Genomic DNA, 27,864 nt, shown 5'->3' with positions numbered 1-27,864 from the left:
TCTTTTTTTTTGGGGGGGGGTCTTACTTTCGAACAGTCACCGAAAAGCTATAAACAATAAACAAAATAAGTAATGGTTTATATAATACATGAAAGGTGGTAAGTTCTTTGGATAAAGATAATGTTAAGCAAGTTGAAGGAAATTTTTAAAGGAAATATTAAGGGTTTAGTTTGTAGTTTAAAGATTGATTATATTATAGGTCATCCAGAAAGTGACATTTGTGTGAGCCCCGTTTGAAGGAAGTGAAGGAGTTAATCATAGGGGCATGTAGGTAAAAGCAGTAGCAGTAGAAGAGGTAAACTGTAGGAGCATTGTGAATATACTTTGAAGATAAAGCCGGTAGGATGTTTCAGTACTAATGCATCAGATGTGGGTTGAGAGAGAAAACTAGGAGTCCAGTATTGCTCTTAACATTTTTGGCCTCTGCAGCTGAAAAGATGGTGTTTCTGTCAACCAGGATGGTAAAATTTGTTAATAAAGCAGTTATTGGGAGACATCAAGAGTTCAGTTTTGAAGATTTAATCAAATCTTTGATGATCTAATACTGGTTTTTAGATCTTGAGTGGACATCAAGGAGGGCTTCCCAGGTGACTCTAGTGGTAAAGCCCTGCTGCCAGTGCAGGAGCCTTAAGAGACCCGGGTTCAATCCCTGGGTTGGGGATTATCCCCTGGAGAAGGAAATGGCAACCCACTCCAGTGTTCTTGCCTGGAGAATCCCATGGTCAGAGGAGCCTGGCGGGCTACAGTCCATAGGGTTGCAAAGTGTTGGACATGGCTGAATTGACTTAGCCTGCACACAGACATCCAGGTAGAGATGTTAAATGTCAAGTGAAAGTCACTCTGTTGTGTCCAGCTCTTTGTGACCCCATGGACCACAGCCCACCAGGCTCCTCTGTCCATGGGATTCTCCAGGCAAGAATACTGGAGTGGGTTGCAATTCCTTCTCCAGGGGAGAGATACTAAATAGACAGTTGCTAATTATTTCTCCAGATTAGAGACCTAAATTTGGGTGTCATAAGCATATAGATGATATTTAATGTCTTGAGACTAGATCAAATCATTAAGGTGATAAGGTGATGACAGATTTGACCATAGGCTCAGAAGTTGCTTGTGATTTGGACAGGAGTAGTTTTGGGAGAGTGGAAAAAAAGCCTATTTGCAGTGAATTTAGAAAAGAGAACGAGAGAAGAGGAGTTATTAGAATATGTATAAACAGTTCTTTAGAGGAATTTTGTTACAGAGGGGAGAAAAATAAATGGAGTGGGAGGGAATAGAGTCAAAGGAAATAGGGTTTTCGAAAAATGAGAGCAAGAGAACAGTTTTGTGGTAAAAAGTGGGGAAATCAATGTAGAAGAGATAGGTGAGAATTTCTGCAATGATTTTTAAAAGTAGGTTAGAGAGTGGGTGAATTTGTATACAAAATGGTGGGTCATTTACGGTAATATGGGAAGATGTTTCATGTAGTTGTAGAGTCTGGAAGGTAAACATGGAAGTAGAATGAGAGGCTTAAATGGGTTTAGGTTTTGTCAAGTGAATATGGGTGAGCAAGACAAGGGAGTCAAACTTTTGTGCAAGAGAGTGATTATGATCATTGGCCACAGGATAGTAATTGTTAAGCTAGGGCTGGAGAGTGACTATAAAGAAAAAGATTGGGTGGATAGATTGGAACTCTAAGGACTGTTAGAGAGGTGATAGTAGAATGACTGAGCTCTGAACATGAGAGGTAGTAGTGAAGAGATGGGGGCAAGTAGACCAAGGCCATTCCGTTATTGGAAATGATGTGCTGTGGCATATGACCAAGCCGTAAATGGCTGAGGTAGGGTGGAAGAAAAGATTGCAGGAGGAGAGGCAGTTCGGGTAGTTGTCAGACGAGGATCTTGGTAAGCTTTAAATCTTACGTTTGTAGACCGTATCACTCACCGTCCCTCATCAGTTGGTGCCTGTATGTCAGTTCAGTCACTCAGTCGTGTCCGACTCTTTGAGACCCCATGGACTGCAGCACGCCAGGCTTCCCTGTCCATCACCAACTCCTGGAGCTTGCTCAGACTCAAGTCTGTCAAGTCAGTGATGCCATCCAACCATCTCATCCTCTGTTGTCCCTTTCTCCATACCTCAAATGTCTCCTGTTTATTTCTCATTGATTTTAGATTTTGCGTCACTGTCACTTTCTCCAACACTGTTCTTACACTAACTCCTGGTGCTTTTACCCACATTGTAGCATGTATCAGAATTTTGTTCTTTTGTATTGATTAATGGTATTCTGTTACATGGGTATACCACATTTTGCTTATCCCTTCAGTAGTCAGTGAACATTTGGATTACTTTCTGTTTTGACTGTTACAAATAACACTTCTCTGTGAGTTTGTGTAGGAGGCTTTGTGTGGACATGCACTTTTGTTTCTCTTGGGTAGATACCTGGGAGTACAGTTGGTGAGTGGAATGGGAAGTCTGTGTGTAATTTTTTAAGTAACTGCTAGGCTGTTTTCCTAGTTAGCCTGGTGGGTATCTTACTCTGGTTTTTGTTTGCATTCCCCTAATGGCTAATGCTGTTGAGTGTTTTTTCAAATGTCGCCTTTGGGAAAATGTCTCTGTGAATCTTTTTTTTTTTTTTTTAATAGTTTTATTTTTGTGTACAGATTTGCTTAATAATCACTCAATTTCTAGGCCAGGTTCTGGTAACTGAAGAGCCTTTATAAGTAGTTTATATTGTCTAGACCCAAGGTATGCAGCAAACCCAGTCTGGAGCAAAATGGGAAATAACATCTTTCTAAAGACAGGCTTAGAAATCCTAATCCAGTAATTTAAGATGTTTCCTTTCTCTGGTAGCAGGGCTGAATTATACCTAGCTGCTAGGTCACCATTCACAGGGATAGCCAAAAAAACAGGGTACAGGCCACCGAAAACAAGACCAACCAATCCACCTCGTGTTATTGTGCAGGTTTCACAATGCAGATCACCTGTATTCAAAGGTAAACTTACAAAACCTTTATAAGATACATTTGCTGTCAAAAATGGGATCACTGCCATTGGTAAGCCAGCAGCTATACGAGCCTGTGTCACATGTAAGATGCGTCGAAAAAGACTATTTGCTATTAGGCCACAGAGAGCAGCATTGAGTCCAACATATGCTGATCCATTTTCAAGCAGATTCCTTTCTGCTTCTGGGAGTTGGTTAATTTTTCGGGCTATGATATCAATTAAGTTCTCCTTGATGATAGTATCATCTGGTTCACGATTTTTCATCTTGAGCGATGAACCTTAGCGCGTCTCCGTGCAGCCGCGGCCTCGGCGGGTCTCCTCCGGCCCCGCGAAGGCTCGCCCCACGCTCCACTAGAGTCGGCCGGGCGCGGCCATTTTGGGCGCCACGTGACCGGCCCGAGGCGGGCGCCGGGTCGGAGCCGGCGGCGGATTGGGTTTCCTCTGTGCATCTTTTGCCCTTTTAAAAACTTTGTTGTGTGACTTCTAATTTTTAAACAGTAGGTTATATTTTTCTGGATGCACCATTTTGTCATATACATGATTTGCAGACATTTTCTCTGTGACTTGCCCTTACATTTTTGCTGAAGATCAGAAGTTTAAAATTTTGACAAAGTATCACTTACCAATATTTTTCTTTTATGGATTATGATTTGCTGGCAAATTTAAGACATTTTAGCTTAAAACAAGTTGTAGGGTTTTCTTTTTGTTCTAGAATTTTTTTTTTATCTTTTGAAATTTTGTAGTTTTAGCCTCTACATTTACATCTGTGGTTCATTTTGAGTTAATGTTTTTGTATGCTGTGTGTGGCTGCTAAGTCATGTTTGACTCCTTTTGGGACCCCATGGACTGTAGCATGCCTGGCTCTTCAGTTCATGGGATTTCCCAGTCAAGAATACTAGAATGTGTTGCCGTGTCCTCCTCTAGGGTATCTTCCTAACCCAGGCATTGAACCACCCTCTCCTGAATCTCCTACTTTGGCAGGTAGATTCTTTACCACTGAACCACCAGTTAAACCCAGTGTTTTTGTAGAGCGTGAGATAAAAGTATAAGTTTAGTTGTTTTGGGTTTTCTACATAAATGATCATGTTATCTCTGATGAGAGGCATCCTTACATCTTACCTACCAATCTGTATGCTTTCTGTTTCCTTTTCCTGTCTGCTTTTCTCTGGTAGAATGTTGAAGAGGAGTGGTGAGAGGGGCATCATCCTTGCCTTGTACTGATCTTAATGGGAAAGTTTCTAGTTTTTCACCATTAAATTTGAAGTTAGCTTTTGGTAGATATTCCATCAAGTTGAGGAAGTTTTCTTCTATTCTTAGTTTATGAGAGATTGTATGTATCATCAGTGGGCATTTAATTATGTCAAGTGCTTTTTTGGTGTCTATCGATATGACCGTTTGATTTTTCTTTTTGGCTTGTTTATGTATAATGGATTATGTTGACTGACTCTGGAATGTTGAACTGACTCTGTATACTTGGGCTAATTTGTGCTTTGATGTGCTATACAATTCTTTTTATGGTTGTTGAATTCAGTTTTGTTTGTTGACTTTTGAAAGTTACTTGCTTGGGCTTAATTTGCAGAATTGATCTCTTATGGTATGGTCCATTAATGTTGCTGCTTAGCTGTTTTAGAATTCTTCTTTTTTTTTCAGTCTGACTTTTAAGGGGTCACACCTTTTTCTCCATAGCTGAGGTCAATGAATGGTTGGTCAAACTCTTGCTGAAAACTTTGACCATGTATGGCTGGTAGATCTGTGTTTGGTTTGATGAACACATTTAAATTTGCAGTTGTTTTCATCTCTAGCTTTTACTTCCTGTTGGTCATTATCGAGTCTGTGTTGTATGTGTGCTCAATGGCTCAGAGAGCCATGTGTGAAATTCTTATTATGCTAATTCATTTTCAGGATATCCCTTTCTTAATTTTTGATCTCCCATTCTAACTTTAAATGTAATTTCATTCTAGGAGAGGTGTAGGGTTTTCTGGTTTTCAGCTTGACATGCAATATCTTCATTTTGTGTCCTCCCTTCCAGATCAAGTCAGCCATCTCTGGAAGTGAAGTTGCTGGTTTCATAAGGAGCCATAAATTGATGAGCCTTTTTACATGTATGGTGTTTGGGTGGGACATTTCTGGAAAAGATTGCTACAGACTCCGTTTATTCTTACTCAATGTTTAGCACATTTTTGTGAATAAAATTATTGTGAATTTTGTTGTTTGCGGACTTCCCTGGTGGCTCAGAGAGTCAAGTGTCTGCCTACAATGTGGGTGACCTGGCTTCCATCCCTGGGTCGGGAAGATCCCCTGGAGAAGGAAATGGCGACCCACTCCAGCATTCTTGCCTGGAAAATTCCATGGACTGAGGATCCTGGTAGGCTATAGTTCATGGGGTTGCAAAGAGTCGGACACGACTGATCGACTTCATTTCATTCATTTTTGTCAGTCTTCAGAACCCTGAATTGATTATTTTTCTTCAGTTCTATGCTGTTTTTCTAGGAAATGATTTGCTGGTCTCTTTATTTCACCATAGCTGGGAGGTTGGTCCCCAGATCTTTACATGTCTGGTTCATTCTGATTTAAGGCCCAGTTCAGATGTTACCTTTTCAGAAGTCCTCCCTGAATCCTGTTACCCAGGTCACTTTTATCTCATTTCTTAAAAATTTCCTCCTGCTCTCTTTTGCTGTCTTCCTGGGTTTGTTGTGTTGTCTGTCTTCCTGCACTTGCTCACTGAGGGCAGGCCCTCTGTGTCTTGCTTATTGTAGTATTCTTGGCTGCCGGAGAAGGGCCTAGCAAAGCCAGTGAGTATTTGTGTTTAATCGATAAGATTCTGTAAGAACACTTAACAGTTTTTATTTCAGTTACTGCCATTTTCCATGCAAATGTCATTATTTCTTAAACAGAAATTTCGTGTATACAGATAATCTTGACAATAGTCAAGTGATATTTCTTTGAATATTAATTCCAAGAAAAAACAAAATACATAGACATATAATAAATATTTTACACTAAATTTTTTTATCTGTCTTGTAAAGAAATGAGTTTTATGTTACTCTCAAATATTTTACCCAGAGTAACTCTTACTTATTGTTTCTTATTGAGGAAACAATTATTTGAAAAACTTCTTTGTTTTTATATCACATGTGATTACAGGTTTTATAATACCTTTTTCCTGTTCTCTTAACGTCTCTCTCACTCTGGATTTGTTTGCCTCCGGTGGTTAAACTGTCTTCTTTACCTCTGTGCTTTGCCTGCAGAAATCCCTTAGCAAATGTTAGAAATAAACATTGGTATAAAGAGAACTAACTTTCTTTACTGAAATAATGGAAGTGCTATTTGAAATTTTTATTCTCTCTTTAAGGGTAGAATGTATTTTAAAGGAACAATTTAGAGATTTATTTCTCTAAAATCAGTGGGCTTAACTTTCCTTTTATAAATATTCAGCACATTGAGGTTAAATGAGTTTACGTAGCAATGGATGTATTTGTGTAGCAGTGTTCAGCTACTGGACTTAATCCCAGGGGCAAGAAGAATAAGTAATAAGGGTTTTCTTTTCACTGCAGAGACTGACCTTTTTTCTTTTTTTTTTTCTTTTTTTCCTCTTTCTTTTTATGTAAGTCTGACCTGCTTTGACCTCATTTATAGAGTAGCTGCTATAAATTTTGGCCTTGATTAATGTTTTATTAGTGTAAATAACATGTAGACCTTTATAGACTGAGACTACAGCATGGGGTTTATCGGACTTGATGGGTGTCATTAACATATCAATTACTTAGGTCAGGCATAAGTAATTGTTTGGTAGAAATGTTTCTCTTAACTTACCTGTTTAATTGATTAGATACTTTCTTTCTAAATACACTCGTTTTGATAGTTTTAAGTTGAATTATTTATATTTTTCTTGTAAGTAGCAATCCATTTTAAATCCATTTTGTGTAATCACTGACATGATCAAGTAGTATTTCTTTGACAGTTTTTACCAAGACAAAGTAAAATATATTAACATATAATGAAAGATTTAAGTTTAAAAAAATAAATTTCCACATTTTGTAAGGACTTTATTTCTGAATCATAATTTTGTTTATGATTATTTTGTGATACATTGAATCACTATCATCACTATCACCTCAGTTAACTTTTCAAATATGTAAATCATTGATCTAAAAGTGTTCTATTCATTCTGAAAAACACAGGTTTCTTTGAACAGTTTTGAATTGTTTAAAGCGTATTAAAGCCTTTTTTTAGAGTGTTTTGTGATTCTGTGGCACCACATTAATAGGAAATCAGAAAGTCTATTCTAAATACCCAGTGTGGTAGGTAACATTATTATGTATATAGGGCTTTGGGTGACTTACTTGTGTACTGGATTTCATTTTATGTTAGTTGCCTTTTCTTTCACCATAAAAATATATTTAACTGAAAAGTGAATTAAAAACTAATGCCAGTAGAACTGTTGCTTACATTTTTAAATTAAATTCTTTATCAGTGAACCTTAAAAATCTTTGCTCGTTTGGATAAAGGGGTTTAGAGTTCATATTTTGGCCTTCTTCTTATTCTTTGTTACCCTTAATTGTTTTATTGCTCTCTTCTAAACATTTTAGTATCTCAATACTGGTGTTAATTTTGCCAGCAGAAATAGATGCAGCTGCTATGTTGCCTTCTTTCTTCCTGCCAGCTTGCCTGACATCCAGACAGCAAATAGTTTATGTATTTTAAGTCCCTGATGTTGTCCTAGGCAGTGGTAATAGCAGCTCTATGAGTGTTACTAAGTCTTATAACTTCAGTTGTTTGACTTGTGTTAGAAGGAGCAATGTAATGGATGAATATTGGATATTTTATTTATTTAGATGGTCCTAGTTTTGTTCTTATACTCTAGGATTTTGAAAAATCAGTGCAGATTCCCTATCAGTAAAGTTTATATAGCTTAAAAGGGATCCTGTCTTTGGTACATAGATTTTTCATTTGTCTCCTCAGTTATATTTTAAAGTGAAAAACAGACACAATTCCATTGGCTGATCAAGATTTTTAAATTTTTGATGGTAAAGATCAGAAAGGTAGTAGACAGTGGAGGGGCTTCCCTGGTGATTCAGACGGTAAAGAATCCGCCTGCAATGCAGGAGACCTGGGTTCAGTCCCTGGGTTGGGAAGATCCCCTGGGGGAGGGCATGGCAACCCACTCCAGTATTCTTGCCTGGAGAATCCCCATGGACAGAGGAGCCTGGCATGTTACAGGCCTTGGGGTCGCAAAGAGTCGGACATGAATGAACGACTAAGCTCAGCACAGCAGTAGACTGTGGAACCTAGTTTAAAGGATTAGTATCTGTTAAAAATTTTAAGATAAAAATTTTCATCTTGAATTTTATAACTTTTAAAATATATAAGTAATTATAAAATGACCTCTGTTTAAACTGTTGGGTTTAGTTTATTAAAAATACATTTTGAGAACTTCTATAGCCTCCTAGGATTTTACTCTTAAACTTGCTACTAGGAGTCTCTCCTTTTTCCCATCCTTGAAAAGCGCAGAAAGGCAGATTATCCCACATACTGTTGGGCATATTGCTTAATTATCCCCTGGGGATAGTCAGTGTCTGCTTATTGAGGCAATAATTCAGACTTGTATCTGAATATGTAAATAGCCCTCATAAAAGACATAATGTTTCTAGTACTAATACGCTTGTCTGTCTCTTTAGAATTCAACTGCTTCCGTTGCTCTTGTGCTTCCTGAACAGTCATTTTGTAGCTCCAGCATTTCCCTTCACTTCAAATATCATAGAGTCCTAATAAATGTCTGTTAAATAAGTCAGAAGAATGAACGGGAAGCAAGGCAAAGAGGGAGAGAGAGGGAGGGAGAGAAGACAAAAGCATTTTTCATTTTATTCTGACGCTCTTGGCAATTATTTGGGTTACATTTTGATAAACTACAAAGGTATTTGTTGCTCTTAAGTAAGCAGTTTAGGTAGGATGTAGTCTTATCTGAGGTAACCAAAGATATACTTGGAATGAAAGTGGGATTAATTTGTTGGAAACTCTGGAGAGTTTCTTAAAGAGCCATATACTTTCCAGTTAAATTTTTAAAATTATGTGTGTAGTAAGACTCCAATTAAATATTATAAACAGTTGTTTGGCTATGATCTTTGTTCAGTTGTATAGATATTTTGGAAGGTAGAATAATAGGACGTTGTTTCAAAGATTTGTTGAGAGTATAATTTCATCTCCATTTACTGTGGATTGAATTGATGTAGAAATTTGTGTGGGTTATTTAGAAAGGATTGTGTTCTTTCCTCTTGAAGATTAGACTATTTAAATTACTGCTTATTATTTTCTACAGTTTAATGGCTTATTAAAGAGGACTAGAATTTTCTCCGCTTAATTAGGATAAACACATTTTTCTTATTTCATTTCTTCATGTGTTTTGGTTTAAAATAATCATATGGTCAAATTATTTTTCACTTTTAATTTTCCAGCTTGATGCTGGTTTTTTGTGGTTAGTTTTTAGGCTTGTTTTGTTATGATCAGTGTAAAATAATGGTGCTGCATTAAAATTATGTTTTTCACTTCCTAAAAATGCTAAATCCTACTGGGTTTAAGGGCTTTACATGTTTGGCGCTGCAGTTGAGTTTTTTCAGCAAAGGCCAAAGTTTATGGTTTTCAGAAAAATGTGGTGTGGATTCAGAATGCTGTAGAATATGCTTGTGTCTGTATCAAAGTTCACAATCTTACAGATTGTTAAAAACTACAATGGTTTATATATAAATGGAATCATTTACTTTATTAAATGAAAATGAATATAGAAAAAAGAGGCAAATGGGTGGGGAAGAGGGCTCGAAAAAGAAAGGTAAACTTTGAGAAAAGCTAAATGAAAATAAAGTGAAGACAGAGTTGGTTCACTTCATTCATTCAGAAGTATTTATGCATGACGGCCTGTGCTGGTCTGTGATTTGGGCTCTGGGGGTATAGCAGTGGGTAGAGTAGACATTGCTATGCTCTAATCATGTGTTTTAGTTAACATAGACGATAAAGAAATTAAAATGTTCTTGCTAGGTCAGAAAGTGCCACGTGCTGTGAGAAAGTTAAAACAGAGATAAAGGGAATAGATGCACTGTGGGGCAGAGAATGTTGCAATTTTAAATAAGGTGGTCAAGGTGGAATTTAAAAGGACATATTCCTGTGAAGTGAGAAGCAAATACAAAGTGGTGACAGAAGCAGTTAGAAGATGGGAGATATTTTGTGACAGAGAAATCCTAAACTGGATTCCAGGTGGGGAGTAAACAGAGTGGTTTTCCTTGTTTCTGCTTTTTTTATTATAAAGCTATCTTCTCTCCCACTTTATATACATATTCTTGAGAATAAATATTTTATAGTCCTAAGAATTTGTTTCACCTAGAACATGCCAACTTGCGACCCCCATCTGCTTCCATTCTGCCCTCTATCCTACCATGAGCTATTGTTTTAAAATGTTCGGCTCGGGATTATTGTGCAAAATAAGTTTGGAAAAATAGATTGATATCAGTATATATACATATATGATATATATGTTATATAAGTATATATATCAGTATATATATTTATGTATATTGATATCAGTATATACATATCAATCATATATATATATGTATATATATGTAGTCTTGCCGAAAGTCTAGACTAGTGTGTGTGTATATATATGTATATATATGTTAGATTTGAAATTTATATTAAGTTACTGAGTTCTTAAAGTTTCATGAGAAATAATTTGTTCTTTCTGGCCCAGTTGTAGTAAAGTGTATGAATATATTGTAGTCTTCCTAATAAAGGGTATTGGCCTGCAGAAGTAGGTACCACCTGGACTATTTCTAAACCAAGAAAGATCTAGATTGGCTTTAAGTATTATATGGAGCCTCCTAGAGAATGTTGAAAAGCTTGTTTAAAAATATACTTTTGTTGATGATCAGTGTGCTGTTTCTAAGCCTTCATGCTAGTGTATTCTATGATGTTAGACCCTTTGTATCTCTTACTCAAAATTGTTACTGAGGGCTTGACCTCAGAAAGGAGTATAAAGAGATCATTTAAGAATTTTTGTGATACTGAATTGTTGAATATGCTGTGTGTGATGTGATCAAAGAGGTGGTTACATGGAAAGTTATGTAATATTTCTGCCATATAGGGCTTTCCTGGTTACTCATACGGTAAGGAATCTGCCTCCAGTGGGGGAGAGCCGAGTTTGATCCCTGAGTCAGGAAGATCCCCTGGAGAACAGAATGGCTCTCCACTCCAGTATTCTTGCCTGGAGAACCCCGTGGACAGTGAAGCCTGGTGGGCTACAGTCCACGGGCTCGCAAAGAATCAGACACGACTGAGCTAACACTTTCACTTTACTACAATATAAGAATAAAGATTATATTAATAAATGAAAATATATTCTGAGAAGTGATATTTTATTAGTTGTGATATTACTAAAGGATGACTTTGGAAACAACATTTTCATCTCAGATTTGTTTTGTGACTATTGTTTGTGGTTAATTCTAAAGAAATTATAGTGTAAGAGAGATTTCCAATTCAGACACATTGCTTCCATATTCTCAGTTGTTAGGCTACGGTAAAGTGGTAACTTTCCTTTCCCATCAATGGTGAAGATGTTTAGTAGAGAAAATCTGATTGTCACTGCTAATGGGGGGTCATAGAAAGCCCAGGAAACAGAGCAGTAATATTGGATAACTCTTGGTGAAAATGTGTGTATGTGCTTACCCAAGGTCTAGACTAGTATAATCAGATGTGGACAATGGGCTGTGATGTAGTAATGGGAGACAGTTGTCATCATTATGGTTATTTATTGAGCTGCTAGCGTGAATCTTTCCTACTTGGTCACTTGATAGGGCTGTTTGTTTCCTAAGGCTGACATAAGCAGTTTTCTTTCCTCCTTGTGCTAGAGGTATAAATTATACATAGTTTTTCTTCTTAATATTAATATATGTGAATCATTTTTTGCTCTGCATTTTAGAGATTTAATTTACTAAATAGTAAACCTACTATTTTGAGACTGTTCATTACAATTAGAACTTTAATTCACCTATAATTTTTTGTTGGAAAGATAGTTTTTATAACTGTTAAATAAGATTACAGTTGCTAAATACTGTATAAATTGTATATTTGAGAAAATATGCACACAGATGGAAAATATTTGCCTCTTAGAAAAGCAAAATGCTTTATTCATTTAGATATCTTATTACTTATTTTGTGGAGTCATTTTTGTTTTCCATAATAAAAAGAAAAGTCATATTTGTGTGTCTAACTTAAATGAGAAGCATGTAGTCAGGGCCTTCTAAAATACTATATTTTAAAATCATTTTGTAAATTATGAAGGAAAATGTATATGCTTCCTTTCTTCTCTGGAAGTAACACTAAATACTCAAGTACATTGTAATCAGATTTTAAAATATTCTTTTAAATGACTAGGGTTAGATAGTAATACTTTCTATTATGTACTGAAAATTTTTGAAACTTAAATTTCTGACGTAGTTGTCTAATTTAAAAGCTCTAGAGTTGTGCTTTAATTTACCTAGATAAATTTAGATACTTGAGAACTTTAAAGAATTGCCACAAACTATCCATTTATCAAATAATGATTAAGTACAGCCTACCTGAGCACCTCTTAGGTGCTATGGTTGACTAAAGAAGAATAAGTAAAGCTTGTGCTTCTTCAGTCTCTTATGGTCTGGTACAGAGGGTAGAGTAATATATGTAGCTATGATACTGTGTGAACAGTATGATTCTGAGTAAACAAGTGAAATATTTGCTGTGTATGTAACAACCATTAGATATACGACTAGCATAAAATAAAGACCTTTTAAGATAAAATTGTGCAATACTCCTTAGAGAGAATGAGGATTCAACTAGCTCTTATGGAAATTAAAATTTTGGGTGTAGAGAAAAAACGAAATAATAGATTTAGAGTGGTTTGGCACTCATTTTCTATCATTCAGTTAGTGCTTACTTATTGATTGTAGACTGTGTGTCAGCCACTTTTCTGGAGCTGGAAGATACAGCTGTGAATAAGACTTTACTGTCATAGAAGAGAGAACAAATAATAAACAAGTTAATGAACAAATAAGATAATTCAGACAGTAATAAATGCTTAGAAGAAAACAATATAGGATAATGTTATGAGAGGGAAGAATTTATAGGGAAACGGATAATAGTGTGTTTAGAGGAGATGTGTGAAAAAGTGACACTTGATTTGAATAAAGAGAAGTAGCTAGTTTCAGATCTAGGTCATAACATTGTATGGTAAGGAAATATCGAGAGCAAAGGCCTTGAGAAGGGAATGATGTTTGTGAATTATTGGAACAAATAGAAGGCCAGAGTGGCTGGAGCGAAATGACTGAGGGAGAGAATGAAGGTTGGAAATGTCAAAAGTATCCAGATTTCCAATCACATAGGTCCCTGTGAGTTGTGGTCAGAAGTTTGGTTTTAATTTTGTTTTAATTTTGGTAAAAATATGTTGCAGAGTTTTAAACAGAGTAGTGGCGTGATATGACTTAGGGTTTTATGTGTGTGTTTTTTTTTTTTTGATGGCAACATTTAAGTAAAATGTTTATTTTTTAGGTTTTAACTTATTTTTAAATGTGGTAAAATATACGCAATATAAAAGTTACACTTTACCCGTTTAAAAGCATACACTTCAGTGTCATTAAGTCCATTCCCTTTGCTGTGCAAGCATTACAGCTTCCATCCCCGGAGCTCGGAACTCATCTCATCTTGCTATCCTGTACCCACTCCTCGCTCCTCCCAGCCCCTGGCAGCCACCATTGTATATTCGTGTGCAGTGAATTTGCCTCCTCTGTGCATCTCATGTTGGTAGAATCGTATAGTATTGTCCTTTGGTTCCTGGCTTCCCCGCCCCCCCGCCCCCCACTTAGCATGGTATCTTCAGGGTTCATCCATGTTGTAGCATTGTTAGACTTTCCTTCCTTTTTACGGCAGAGTAATATTTCATCATGTGTGCACACCCTGTTTTACTTATTCTTTCACCGATTGGCAGCCACTGAGTTGCTTCCACCTTTTGGTTTTGTGTGTAATGCTGCTAGTCCCTGCTTTGGATTCCTTAGGCTGTGTGTGCAGAAGTGGGATTGCTGGGGCATATGACACATGGATGAGCCATATGAGATATAGGTCATATTTTAATTTTTTAAGAAACTGCCATTCTGCTTTCCTTAGTGGCTACAGAATTTTACATTTCCACCCACAGTGCAAAAAGGTTGAAATTTCTCTGTATTCTTGCCAACAGTAATTTTCTCAGTTTTTTGATAGTAGCCATCCTAATGGGTGTGAGGTAGTATTTCTTCATTTGGCATTTCCTTAATGTTCAGTGATGTTTAGTCTCTTTTCTGTGTTACTAGTTATTTTATCTCTTATCTGGCAAAATAGCTATTTAGTAGTTTGCCCCATTTTGAATTATTTTTTTTTTCTTGTTACTGAGTTATAGGAGATTTTTTCATATGTATTTTGGTTATTAACCCCTTATCAGGTATATGATTTGCAAGTATTTTCTCCCATCCTGTGGATTGCCTTTTTTACTGTGTTATGTCCTTTGACACATAGACGTTTTAAATTTTGATAGTTTAAAATTTTAAGTTTAAGTTGATGCTTTAAGTTGTAAATTTTTTAAGTGTTTTTTCTTTTGTTGCCTGTGCTTGTGGTGCCATATCCCAGAATTCATTGCCAATGAGAGGTTAGGAAGCTTCTCACTATGTTTTCTTCTATGAGTTTTATATTTGTCTGTGTTATATGTACATCTTTAATCCATTTGAGTCAGTTTTTATACATGGTCTAAAGTAAAGGTCCAACCTCATTAATTTGCACATGGTTATCCAGTTTTCTGTACAGCATGAGCTGTGCTTTTAAAAGAATGAATGAATTATGGAGTATTATTATGAATTATAGTCCAGCTTAGTTAGGACTCCACACTTTCACTACTGAGGGTCTGAAATCAATCCCTGTTTGGGGAGCTAAGATCCCACAAGCTGCAGGGCCCAGCCAACAAGAGGCAGGGTAGGGGGAAGGTGGAGAATGAATTGTGATGGGGTCAGCATATGGAGCAGAATGGAAGCAGGTATATCGATGAAGATACTACTGCAGTATTTCAGGCAAGAGGTGAGGGTGGTTTAGACTGATGTGATGAGCAGTGGTGATAGAGAGATGGATATGTGATATATTTAAGAGTTAAAGCAGTAGAACTTGCTTCCATGAGTTTGATTTGGAGGTGAGGGAAAGGTAAATCAAGCAATAATCCTAGGGCTATATTTAAGGGGACTTTGTTGTTGTTTGTTGTTCAGTTACTAAGTATTCTGCCACTTTAAGGGGACTTAGGAATTATTTGTTGAAGTAGGGAAAAATGAGGTAGGGATTGGGGAAGAGTTTTTATTGTCAGTGGGTAGGTAAAATCAAGAGTTCTGTGTTAGAAATGGTAAATTTGAAATGCTCATTGGGTGTCCCAGTGAAGACTTCAGTTTGACAGTTTACTGTGTGGGTGGAAAATACAGGGAACCAAATGTAGGGATGGAGGTATAGGAATCGGCAGCATGCAGGGGAGAGTCTAAAGTCATTGGATTTATGAAATAATTTTGATAGAGGACCTGAGCTTTGGGAAACTATGGAATTTAGAGGTGGTGCAAGGAGGAGGCAGTGGGAAAGGAGACAATGAAGAAGCAGCTACTAAGCAGGAGATAAACCGGGAATGTGCTATATGGTGTTGAAGAAAATAAGAAAATGGCTTAAGAGCCTTAAGGTACTTATAACAGTTACCTTGCTACTTGCATGTGGTCCTAACTTCCTGTGTTATACTGTAAACTCCCCATGGACAGTTTTATGATTATTTGTATTCCTCACATATAGTAGCCTAGAATTGCCTGGCATAAGCAAATGTTTGAACTGTTTATTTGCCATGTAAGCACTGCTAGTCCTCTACCAATGATCAGGCACTGTTCTATACGCTGGCGATAATAAGGATAATTTACTCAAGGGCAGTGCAATCTGAAATGGAAGACAGATCTGTAAATACCTAATTGAAATGGTGTTATACAGAATGATACAGTATAATAAGTACCACAGAAGAGGCGTATGTACCTTTGGTTTTTTGGTTCTTTGGAGGGAAAACAGATAGAGTTAGAAAAGGTTTTATCACATTAAATCCTGAGTTTTGCTTTGAAGGATTTACAAGATAGGCAAGATAGAATAAGAAATGATGTCCTTCCTGGCTGAGAGAATAGTAGGAAGATGTAAAGAAGTATTAAAGTACCAAATGTAAAATGTACAGTCATAATCAGATTTTCATTTCAGAAAAATAACCCTGTTGAGATATTGGTGAGAATAATGAAATTAATGGAAAGACATTTGATTGGAGGCTGCTGTAATAATTAGGGAGCGTCCCAGGTGACACTAGTGGTAAAGAACATGCCTGCCCACGCAGGAGACATGAGAGAGGCTGGTTCTGTTCCTGGGTCGGGAAGATCCCCTGGAGGAAGAAAGGGGAACCCACTCCAGTATTCTTGCCTGGAGAATCCCCACGGACAGAGGAGCCTGGTGGGCTACCGTCCATGGGGTCTCAAAGAGCTGGACACAGCTGAGTGACTGAGCACACATACTGTAATAATTGAAGCCATGAGGTTGGGCTCCTGAGGCATTGGGAAATGTGACAGAAGCAGCTTGAGAGGTCTTACAGTGGTAGAATGAACCATACTTGCTCTACTGAAAGTGAAGAATGATGAGGAAGGAAGAATCAGATACGACTGATATTTCTAGGTTCAGTAACTAGGTAAATAGCAATGTTATTACCAGTCAAGGTAGAGAAGGAAAGAATGATCTATGAATAAGGGACTAATTTAATATGTTATATTCCATCCATAAAAATTCTCTTTGATAATAGTACACCATTAAGTAAAATAAATAGTATAAAATAAACACAGTATAGTATGACTGCTTTACACACATGTACTTAAATATTTATATGCACATATACATATTTCTATATATATACATGCATACCACAGATACCATTTATGTTTTTTTAAGTTTAAACAAATGTAAGGACAGGTGCATAAACTATTAATAGTGGTGTGGCTTATACTGAAAAATGTTCCTGTGCTTCCATTGTTGCTTACTTATTTAAGTGTTGCATCATTTTTTTTTTGTACAACATATATTACATTTACACAAAGCACCAAAGAAAAAAAAAGTAGTGTATGTCTTATCTATTTAGATATCTGTGCATCTTGAAAAATAATGATGGAAAGGGTGTTTTCTTTTCAGAACACATTTTCCCCCACTCTTTGTAACTTCATTCATACTGTTATCCACAATGACCTTTCCTCTCCTTTATGCTTTTGCCCTTTATTTAAGGCTCATCTTTATGCTTTAGCTCTCTATTGGTACTTTTTTCCATCTTGAGGAGCTGATAGTTTCCTTGACTTCTACTGAATTATGATAGTATGTGTATTCTTATGTCCTAACTGTATTCATATTGCTTATCTTTGGTATGTAACAAATTCCCAGAAATGTTGCACCTTGAAACAACACAAATTTACTATCTTGCAGTTTCTTTGAGTTGGCCATCTAGGCACAGCTCAACTGAATCCTCTACTGTGAGTTTTATAAGTCTGCAGTAAAGGTATTACACAAACTGTGTTCTTCTCTGGAGGCTGGAGTCCTCTTTTAAGCTCACATGGTTGTTGGCAGAATTCAGTTCCTTTTACCCGGAGGACTGAGATCCCCATTTTCTTGCTGGCTGATCACTAAGATCACTTAGATCACTAAGCTCTAATCTTAGATCCTAGCCCCTTGTCACATGGCCCTCTCACACCATAGCAGCTTTTTTTTTCAAGGCTGGCTGGAGAATCTCTTGTGGGCTGAGAGAGAGCTTACATAATGTGACATATCACAGGAGTGTGTGTCCCATCACCTTTGCTATATCAGTTCAGTTCAGTTGCTCAGTCGTGTCAGACTCTTTGCGACCCCATGAACCGCAGCATGCCAGGCCTCCCTGTCCATCACCAACTCCCGGAGTTTACTCAAACCCATGTCCATTGAGTCAGTGATGCCATCTAGCCACCTCATCCTCTGTCATCCCCTTCTCCTCCTGCCCTCATTCTTTCCCAGCATCAGGGTCTTTTCAAAGGAGTCAGCTCTTCGCATCAGGTGGCCAAAGTATTGGAGTTTCAGCTTCAGCATCAGTCCTTCCAGTGAATATTCAGGACTGATTTCCTTTAGGATGGACAGGTTGGATCTCCTTGCAGTCCAAGGGACTCTCAAAAGCCTTCTCCAACACCACAGTTCAAAAGCATCAATTCTTCGGCGCTCAGCTTTCTTTGTAGTCCAACTCTCACATCCATACATGACCACTGGAAAAACCATCGCCTTGACTAGACGGACCTTTGTGGAAAAAGTAATGTCTCTGCTTTTTAATATGCTATCTACGTGTTGTCATAACTTTTCTTCCAAGGAGTAAGTTTCTTTTTATTTCATGGCTACAGTCGCCATCTGCGGTGATTTTGGAGCCCAGAAAAATAAAGTCAGCCACTGTTTCCACTGTTTCCCCATCTATTTGCCATGAGGTGATGGGACTGGATGCCATGATCTTAGTTTTTTGAATGTTGAGCTTTAAGCCAACTTTTTCACTCTCCTCTTTCATTTTCATCAAGAGGCTCTTTAGTTCTTCTTCACTTGCTGCCATAAGGGTGGTGTCATCTGCATATCTGAGGTAGTAACAAAGAGGAAGGGACTAGAATAACTTTGAAGTTGCTTGTTAGGGGACTGGAAGGATGGCTTGCCATTGACTCTTTAAATTCAATCAATATTTGAGTGCTGTGAGGCAGTATATTGATGTTAAATTCACGATGTGGTTTTTGATCCCTAGAGAGAAACTTAGAAGCACAAACCAGTATTTCACATCTGCATTCGTGAAAGTGGTTGCTTTCTCTGTAGTGTCATAGGAAATTATTCATTATCAGGTTTTAAAATTGCACTTGGGATTGTTTTTATCTGTATGTCTGAATGTGTACCGTTTAATAGCATTTGAAAAAAATACCTTGATGATGTTACCCAAAAATCATAGATAGGACATTTTGTTAACTTCTAAAGTGACTGGTAGATAATTTGGGGATATTGGTGAAAGACCTGGAACCAAATTGTAAATAGTGTTATATGAACTTAATATAGATATTGAAAAAGTGGTAGAAGAGCAGAAAGCCTTTTATTTTCCTTATACATTTTGTGTTGTCCTTCCTTTTAACCACTGCTTATTGTAAAACCTAAAAGAATGGAGAAATGTGAGGAAGAGGACACAGAGCTGACTTTCTAGAGAAGGGAGACGCACCAGTTTTTGTAAAGGGCCAGATAGGAAGCATTTTAGAGTTTGCAGCCCATATGATCTCTGTTTCTACTTCTCAGCTTAGTGTAGTATTCCAACATGATTGGGCTCCCCTGGTGACTCAGTAAAGAATCTGCCTGCAATGCAGAAGACCCGAGTTCAATCCTGGGTCGGGAAGAGCCTCTGGAGAATAGAGTGGCTACCCACACCAGTATTCTTGCCTGGAGAATTCCCATGGACAGAGCAAGTACTACACATCTTAATGTAGTATAATATGATGACAGCTGTAGATAATAGTTCAACAGATGAGTATGCCATAGCTTTGTTCCAATAAAACTTTATTACAAAAATAGTCGATAGATAGGCCTGACTTGTGTCATGTGCAGCAATTCCAGTAAGTCTGACCTTGTTTTAGGTAACTGACAATTTGATATATCTTCTTTCATATTTTCCCCAAATTCATGTTATACATAATATTCTCCAAAAATTTTTCCACTTAATAATATATTGTGGAAAAACTGTTCTTTTATCTCATCATGGACTTCCCAGGTGGCTCAGTGGTAAAGAATCCGCCTGCCGATTCAGGAGATGTTCATTTGATCCCTAAGTTGGCAAGATACACAGGAGGAGGACATGGCAACCCAATTCAGTTATTCTTACCTGGAAAATTTCAGGGACAGAAGAGCCTGGTTGGCTAAGTCTGTAGGGTCACGAAGCGTAAGACACTAATGAGTGACTGAGTTCGCAAGCAGACACGCTATCACATAATATGATTGTATATTTTTGTTTTTCCAGTTTTCACTTTTAATAATATAGGGAACTCCTTTGTACACACACATCTTTTTGCATCTGTGAGAACATATTCATATGACAAGTTACTAGGAGTGTAATGACTGCTTTATATCAAAGCCTCTGCATGTTAAATTTACATTTTTGATAAAAACAGTTGCAATAAAGTGACAGAAGAACCCTGTGGAGTGTGTGTAGACATGCCATTGGTGATAACTGTTGGGTCTAGCTTTTATAAGTGGGCATTATCTAATTGCAGTTTAGCTACTCTTGCTATTTACATAAAAAGCATTAATTCTAGCCCTGACCACCCTGTCTTTCCAATTCATTTTAAAGAACGGAGTTCATTTTAAAGAACGGAGTTCAGAAGACTTTTACTTAACATATTTCAGAAGTCTCCCATTTATATGAATGAATCATTCTGTTGGTATTTGATAGGTGAATGGTATTATGGAAGCATTTTCCAACACTGAGTCAATTGTTCATATTTTCAAGGTAGTTCTTTGCAACATTTAAATATGTTTGATCATTACTAATGTTCCTTGTGAATCATTATATGGAGAGGTCTATAGTAGCACCCAAGCTAATTATCTCTTAAACCCTTGACTTCTGTTACCATAAATCAGTTAAAAAATATTTGTTTTTTACAAGATGGTTTATATGTATGTATTTTTGATGTACCTTTGCTTAACACTAGTTTTGTTGTACATAACAGTAGTTATTTCTTTTAGATATTCATTAATATCTTATTATATAAATACTCCACTACTTAAAAAGTTTCAGTTTATTTTTAATGGGAATTTGATAGTTGCTAGTGTTTGGCTTCCCTGGTGGCTCAGATGGTAAAGTGTCTGCTTACAATGTGGGAGACGTGGGTTCGATCCCTGGGTCAGGAAGATCCTCTGGAGAAGAAAATGATAACCCACTCCAGTACTCTTGCCTGGAAAATCCCATAAACAGAGGAACCTGGTAGGCTACAGTCCATGGGGTTGCAAAGAGTCGACACGACTGAGCGACTAAACTAGTGTTTGGCTAAAGTTGCTATAATCATTCTTTGAAATGTATTTTGTGTTTATGAGAGTCTGAGTTTCACATCCTTGCCAAAATTTGATACTATTTTTGTAAATATAGTGAGTTGTAGTATTTTTTTATGGTGTTACTTTGTATTTCCCTGATCATTAATAATCCTGAACACCTAAAAACCTTTTCATGAACTTATTTGCCATTTGGAAATCTTTTGTCCATGCGTTTTGTGTAGTTTGGTCCTTTTTATTATTGTGATTATTGCCTTTTCTTTCAGATGTAATTTCCTTGTTTACTATAAGTATTCTAAATATAATACTTTATGTTTGGTAAAGTATATAATACTAAGCATGAATATTCTTCCTTTCTTAAGTTTGCCTTTTAATTCTCTTAACGCTGGCTTTATTTCTGTTGTTTGGTTGCTCAGGTGTGTTTGACTCTTTGTGACCCCGTGGAGTGCAGCCTGCCAGGCTTCCCTGTCCTTCACCACCTCCTGAAGCTTGCTCAAACTCATGTCCGTTGAGTCAGTGATGCCATCTAACCATTTTGTCCTCTGTTATCCTCTTCTCCTGCCTTCAGTTTTTCCCAACATCAGGATCTTTTCTGATGAGTCAGCTCTTCACATCAGGTGGCAAAAGTATTGGAGCTTCAGCTTCAGCATCAGTCCTTCCAATGAATATTCAGGACTGATTTCCTTTAGGATTGAGTGGTTTGATCTCCTTGCAGTGCAAGGGACTCTCCAGAGTCTTCTCCAACTCAACAGTTCAAAATCATCAATTCTTCAGTGCTCAGCTTTCTTTATGGTCCAACTCCCACATGCATATGTGGAAATGGAAAAAACCAAAGCTTTCACTATATGGACATTTGTCGGCCAACCAGTGTGCTGTCTAGGTTTGTCATAGCTTTTCTTCCAAGGAGCAAGCATCTTTTATTTTCATGGCTGCAGTCACCATCTGCAGTGATTTTGGAGCCCAAGAAAATAAAAAAGAGTTTTGGTGAAGTAGAAAATATTAGCTTTATCACTTTGCCAGGCAGAAGGGGACAGAGTGAGCACCTGCCCTGGAAAACAGGTCATGTCCACACCTGGGAGGACTTGGGGAGGGGTTTTATAGCAATGGTTCAAGGTTGAGGCTTGGTTCAGTGGTTCAAGGCTAAGATTAGGGTTTGTGCTGGGCCTGCACTCCTTTCATTTGGTTTCAGGTAATCTTTTGATGAGTTTCTCTGGTTCCTTTAATCTGGCCTCAGGTGGTCTTCTCTGGAATGAAGAATCCTGATATCATCCAGTTGTTGGCTAGAGCTCAGAGATATTGTTATGTGTCGCTTTTGAGGGGAACCAGGACCTTGACTCAAGGCTGCACTATTGTTTCTTCGCTGTCTTATCTCTGCATCTCCTCCCTTCCTTGATTAGCAGCTGTTTGAATCTGCAGTTTGGGACTCTTGGAAGATCAGGGAGGGTAGAGTCTGTTCCCTACAAAGAACATGGGCAGGGAAAGGCTTTCATACCCAGGAGCTCCACTGGGTCCTGCTTGGTTTCACCATGAAACTTTAGTATTTTGATTTTCTGTAAGTTGACTTTCATTCTTTTGGTGTTGTCTGTTACTCTACCTTATCATTGGTGGTTTCAGAAACTTCTGGAGTATTTTTGATTTACAATTAGAGAAATTAGAGATACGAAGGGAACTTTTCATGCAGGCTCAATAAAGGGCAGAAATGGTATGGACCAAACAGAAGCAGAAGATATTAAGAAGAGGTGGCAAGAATACACAGAAGAACTCTACAAAAAATATCTTCATGACCCAGATAATCACAATGGTGTGATCACTGACACTCACCTAGAGCCAGACATCCTGGAATGTGAAGTCAAGTGGGCCTTAGAAAGCATCACTACGAACAAAGCTAGTGGAGGTTATGGAATTCCAGTTGAGCTATTTCAAATCCTAAAAGATGATGCTGTGAAAGTGCTGTACTCAATATGTCAGCTAATTTGGAAAACTCAGCAGTGGCCACAGGACTGGAAAAGGTCAGTTTTCGTTCCAGTCCCTAAGAAAGGCAATGCCAAAGAATGCTCAAACTACTGCACAGTTGCACTCATCTCACATGCTAGTAAAATGATGCTCAAAATTCTCCAATCCAGGCTTCAGCAATATGTGAACCATGAACTTCCAGATGTTCAAGCTGGTTTTAGAAAAGGCAGAGGAACCAGAGATCAAATTGCCAACATCCGCTGGATCATCGAAAAAGCAAGGGAGTTCCAGATAAACATCTATTTCTGCTTTATTGACTGTGCCAAAGCCTTTGACTGTGTGGATCACAATAAACTGTGGAAAATTCTGAAAGAGATGGGCATACCAGACCACCTGACCTGCCTCTTGAGAAACCTGTATGCAGGTCAGGAAGCAACACTTAGAACTGGACATGGAACAACAGACTGGTTCCAAATAGAAAAAGGAGTACATCAAGGCTGTATATTGTCACCCTGCTTATTTAACTCATATGCCGAGTACATCATGAGAAATGCTGGGCTGGAGGAAGCACAAGCTGGAATCAAGATTGCAGGGAGAAATATCAATAACCTCACATATGCAGATGACACCACCCTTATGGCAGAAAGTGAAGAGGAACTAAAAAGCCTGTTGATGAAAGTGAAAGAGGAGAGTGCAAAAGTGGGGCTTAAAGCTCAACATTCAGAAAACAGATCATGGCATCCGGTCCCATCACCTCATGGCAAATAGATGGGGAAACAGTGGAAACAGTGGCTGACTTTATTTTTGGGGGTACCAAAATCACTGCAGATGGTGACTGCAGCCATGAAATTAAGAGACGCTTGCTCCTTGGAAGGAAAGTTATGAGCAGCCTATACGGCATATTAAAAAGCAGAGACATTACTTTGTCAACAAAGGTCCGTCTAGTCAAGGCGATGGTTTTTCCAGTAGTCATGTATGGATGTGAGAATTGGACTATAAAGAAATCTGAGTGCCGAAGGATTGATGCTTTTGAACTGTGGTGTTGGAGAAGACTCTTGAGAGTCCCTTGGACTACAAGGAGATCCAACCAGTCCATCCTAAAGGAGATCAGTCCTGGGTGTTCATTGGAAGGACTGATGCTGAAGCTGAAACTCCAATACTTTGGCCACCTGATGCAAAGAGCTGACTCATTTGAAAAGACCCTGATGCTGGGAAAGAATGAGGGCAGGAGGAGAAGGGGATGACAGAGGATGAGGTGGCTAGATGGCATCACTGACTCAATGGACATGGGTTTGAGTAAACTCCGGGAGTTGGTGATGGACAGGGAGGCCTGGTGTGCTGTGGTTCATGGGATCGCAAAAAGTCGACTTGTCTGAGTAACTGAACTGAACTGTTGATTTACAATGTTATGTTAATTTCTTTTGTAAAGCAAAGTGATTCGCTGATACATACACATTTATTCACTCTTTAAATTCTTTTCTCATATAGGTCATTAGAGAGTATTGAGTGGAGTTCCCTGTGCTATACAGTAGTCATTGCTAGTTTTTATTTTACCTATAGTAGTGTGTATATTTCAACACTCTATTATTGGTGATTGAATGTTGGAAATTGTGTTTAATATTGCAGGAGATTGTATTTAACAGTCCTTAGATGATTACATCTTCCTCTGGGAGGATTTCCTTTTGATTTTTGATTAGTTGTTAGATTGCACGTCCTCAGTCATATATGACTCTTTCCAGTAGGCTCCTCTTTCCTTGGAATGTCTCAGGCCAGAATACTGGAGTGCTTTGCCAGTTCCTCCTCCAGGGGATATTCCTGACCTGGGGACTGAAGCTGCATCTTCTGTGTTTCCTTGTGTTGGCAGGTGTATTCTTTACCACTGAGCCACCCGGGAAGCCCAGTAGTTAGGTCAGGTGCTGATTATATTAAGACTAGGGCTTCCCAAGGAGCTCAAATGGTAAATAGTTGACCTGCAATGCTGGAGACCTATCTTCAATCCCTGGGTCAGGAAGATCTCTGGAGAAGGAAACAGCAACCCATTCCAGTGTACTTGCCCGGAGAATCTCAAGGACAGAGCAATGGCTTCACAAAGAGTTGGACTTGACTGAGTGACTAACACACATATATTGAGACTGAGCTGATTCAAAGCTGGAATTTTTAAAATCTCTGTTAGAGTTTGCCCTATTTATAATTTGCCTCCTTTTAGCTAGGAGCCCTTCTAGGCCTTCTGAAAACTCAGTGTCTACTACATGAGTAGTCCACTTCTAATATGAGTCTGTGACCTACCATGAGTGTATTACATCTTTCTTTTTGTTTTTTTTTTTCCTTCTCATTCTATAAGATTCTGAAAATTTTCTGTGGTTTTTTCACTGCCAGTTAATGTACACGCACATAACCATGATGTTCGACGGTCTGTTTTAATGTTTTGGGGAACTGGTCTATTATCTGTTTCCTACAGAGTAGTTCTCCTTCTGTAAGCCCGGGTAAACCACTAGGATCCCTCCACCTTGAAACGTGATAAAATTCAATTTTTATTTCCCTAGTGCTTTAAAACTTATAACAGCTATATTTAGCTTCTCTCTTCCCGCATGTGAGTAGCAAATGTGTCAACAGGAAAAGTCATGCTGAACATCTTCTCTGGGATCCTGGCTCCTTAAATCTTGGCTACCTTGGAAGCTCTCCAGTACCTTAAAAGATTAAAACATAAATTTAATCTAGCATTTTCAGTTGCTTTTGTTGGATAGTTAGTTTGATAAAAGCTAATCTGCTGTTACCAGAAGATCACTCTTTACTGTTATATTTTTCATTTATTTAGTGTGAAATAATAGTCCTTCATTTGTTATGATGCCAGAAAAGGACAGTACAAGTTCTTCCCTCTCCCAAATAACAAAATACACCACCTTTGAGCAATGGAAAATCATATATGTCATGAGGATGCATTTATTTATGTGTCAATGTTCATCTCTTCATAGGTTGCTTAGCCAAACAATGAAGGATCATCTAGTAAGAGTAGCAAATGAAGCTGAATTTATCCTGAGCAGGCAGCGAGCAGAGGATATTCACAGACATGCGGAATTTGAGGTAGGTTATACCTGTGAGTGATCTGAGGAAGTTACCTTTTTAAAACGTTAATCATAGGAAACTGTGGAGGTAACATTGCAGCATGGTCTTAACAATCATGTGTCATCAAAAAATTAAAAATTTATTTGTGAGGGTATCATGGTGGATTCTGGAAAGATAGTGCAAGACTCTGTAGTGTTGGCCAGTAAAGTAGATTAGTGAAAGACTCTTGCTCTTCTGTATGCAAAGTAGAGCTGGTTTACTGGAAATGAAAACCCGTGTGTTAGATGAAATCTTTCAGGTTTCTAGAGAGAAGCTGAACAGAGGCATGAAGTTTCTTTACCCCTGAGGTTGTTGCAGAGGAGATGAAGGCGCATACAGCTTTCTTCCTGACTTCTTACAGGGGGATCAAGTGACAGAGCCGTCCTGGGAACAGTGCTTGTCTCGGCACTTGCTCCTGATTTTGTGGAACAAGCATGAAATCATAGAGAAAATTAATGGTGTTGTAGCTATATAAATTACAAAAATTCACACCTGAGGTGAACTAGAAAATTTGACAGGAACATTTGCTAAGAATTGGGAGAAAAAAAAAAAAAAGCAGCATCTGGGGTTCTTTCTAACATGTTAAGAACAGTTGATGTCCATTGTGTCCATGATGCCATCCAGCCATATCATCCTCTGACGCCCTCTTCTCCTTCTGCCCTCAGTCTTTCCCATCATCAGGGTCTTTTCCAGTGGGTTGGCTGTTCGCATCAGGTGACCAAAATGCTGGAGCTTTAGCTTCATTCTTTCTAATGAGTACTGAGGGTTGATTTCCCTTCAGATTGACTAGTTTGATCTCCTTGATGTCCAAGGGAGTTTCAGGAGTCTTCTCCAGCACCACAGTTCTAAAACATCTGTTCTTTGGCATTCTTCCTTCTTTATGGTCCAGCTCTCACAACTGTACATGACCAGTGGGAATACCATAGCCTTGACTATATGGATCTTTTTGGGCAGAGTAATGTCTCTGCTTTTCAACACACTGTCTAGGTTTATCATAGCTTTCCTGCCAAGATCAATTGTCTTCTGATTTCATGGCTGCATCCACCATCTGCAGTGATTTTAGAGCCCAGGAAGAGGAAATCTGTTACTGCTTCCACCTTTTCCCCTTCTATTTGCCATGAAGTGATGGGGCCAGATGCCATGATCTTAGTTTTTTAATATTTATTTTTAAGCCAGCTTTTTCACTGTCCTCCTTCACCCTGATCAAGAGTCTCTTTCATTCCTCTTTGCTTTCTGTCATTAGCGTAGTATCATCTGCATATCTGAAGTTGTTAATATTGCTCCCGCCTATCTTAATGCCAGCTTGTAACTCACCCAGCCTGGCATTTCTCAGGATATGCTCAGCGTTTGGGGTAAACAAACAGGATGACAGCAGACAGCCCTGTCTTACTCCTTTGTCAATCTTGATCCAATCAGTTGTTCCATACAGAGTTCTCACTGTTGCTTCTTGACCCACATAAAGGTTTCTTAGGAGACAGGTAAGATGGTCTGGTATTCCCATCTCTTTAAGAGCTTAAGAGCTGTCTACAGTTTGTTATGATCCACACAGTCAAAGACTTTAGTGTAGTCAATGAAACAGAGGTAGATGTTTTTCTGGAATTCCCTTGCTTTCTCTATGATTGAGCGACTGTTGGCAATTTGATCTCTAGTTCCTCTTCCTTTTCTAAACCTAGCTTAGAC

The 27,864-nt window shown here is 38.1% G+C and overlaps 2 protein-coding genes across 5 annotated transcripts in view; one reads left to right on the top strand and one right to left on the bottom strand.

Annotated features, from left to right (window-relative positions):
- The window catches only part of LRBA (LPS responsive beige-like anchor protein), a 723,276-nt gene that overhangs the window by 245,910 nt on the left and 449,502 nt on the right, over positions 1-27,864 (top strand). For all 4 annotated transcript variants that reach the window (XM_043902582.1, XM_043902581.1, XM_043902579.1 and 1 more), the window contains exon 36: positions 26,055-26,163. In XM_043902582.1, the coding sequence (XP_043758517.1) occupies positions 26,055-26,163 (109 nt within the window). The remainder of the gene's footprint in view (positions 1-26,054; positions 26,164-27,864) is intronic.
- On the bottom strand, positions 2,615-3,244 carry LOC122694193 (transmembrane protein 126A-like). The gene has a single exon (XM_043902590.1). The coding sequence runs from the start codon at positions 3,241-3,243 to the stop codon at positions 2,650-2,652; it is 594 nt and encodes a 197-aa protein (XP_043758525.1). The 5' UTR covers position 3,244; the 3' UTR covers positions 2,615-2,649.

This window comes from Cervus elaphus, chromosome 5 (assembly GCF_910594005.1).
Source record: "Cervus elaphus chromosome 5, mCerEla1.1, whole genome shotgun sequence".
NCBI classification, from domain to species: domain Eukaryota; kingdom Metazoa; phylum Chordata; class Mammalia; order Artiodactyla; family Cervidae; genus Cervus; species Cervus elaphus.
Note: the sequence above shows the minus strand (reverse complement) of the source record. Positions and strands in the feature narration are given on the sequence as shown.

Excerpts from the sequence above, each read along its gene's own strand:
- LOC122694193 (XM_043902590.1), bottom strand. The coding sequence starts at position 3,243 with ATGAAAAATCGTGAACCAGATGATACTATCATCAAGGAGAACTTAATT.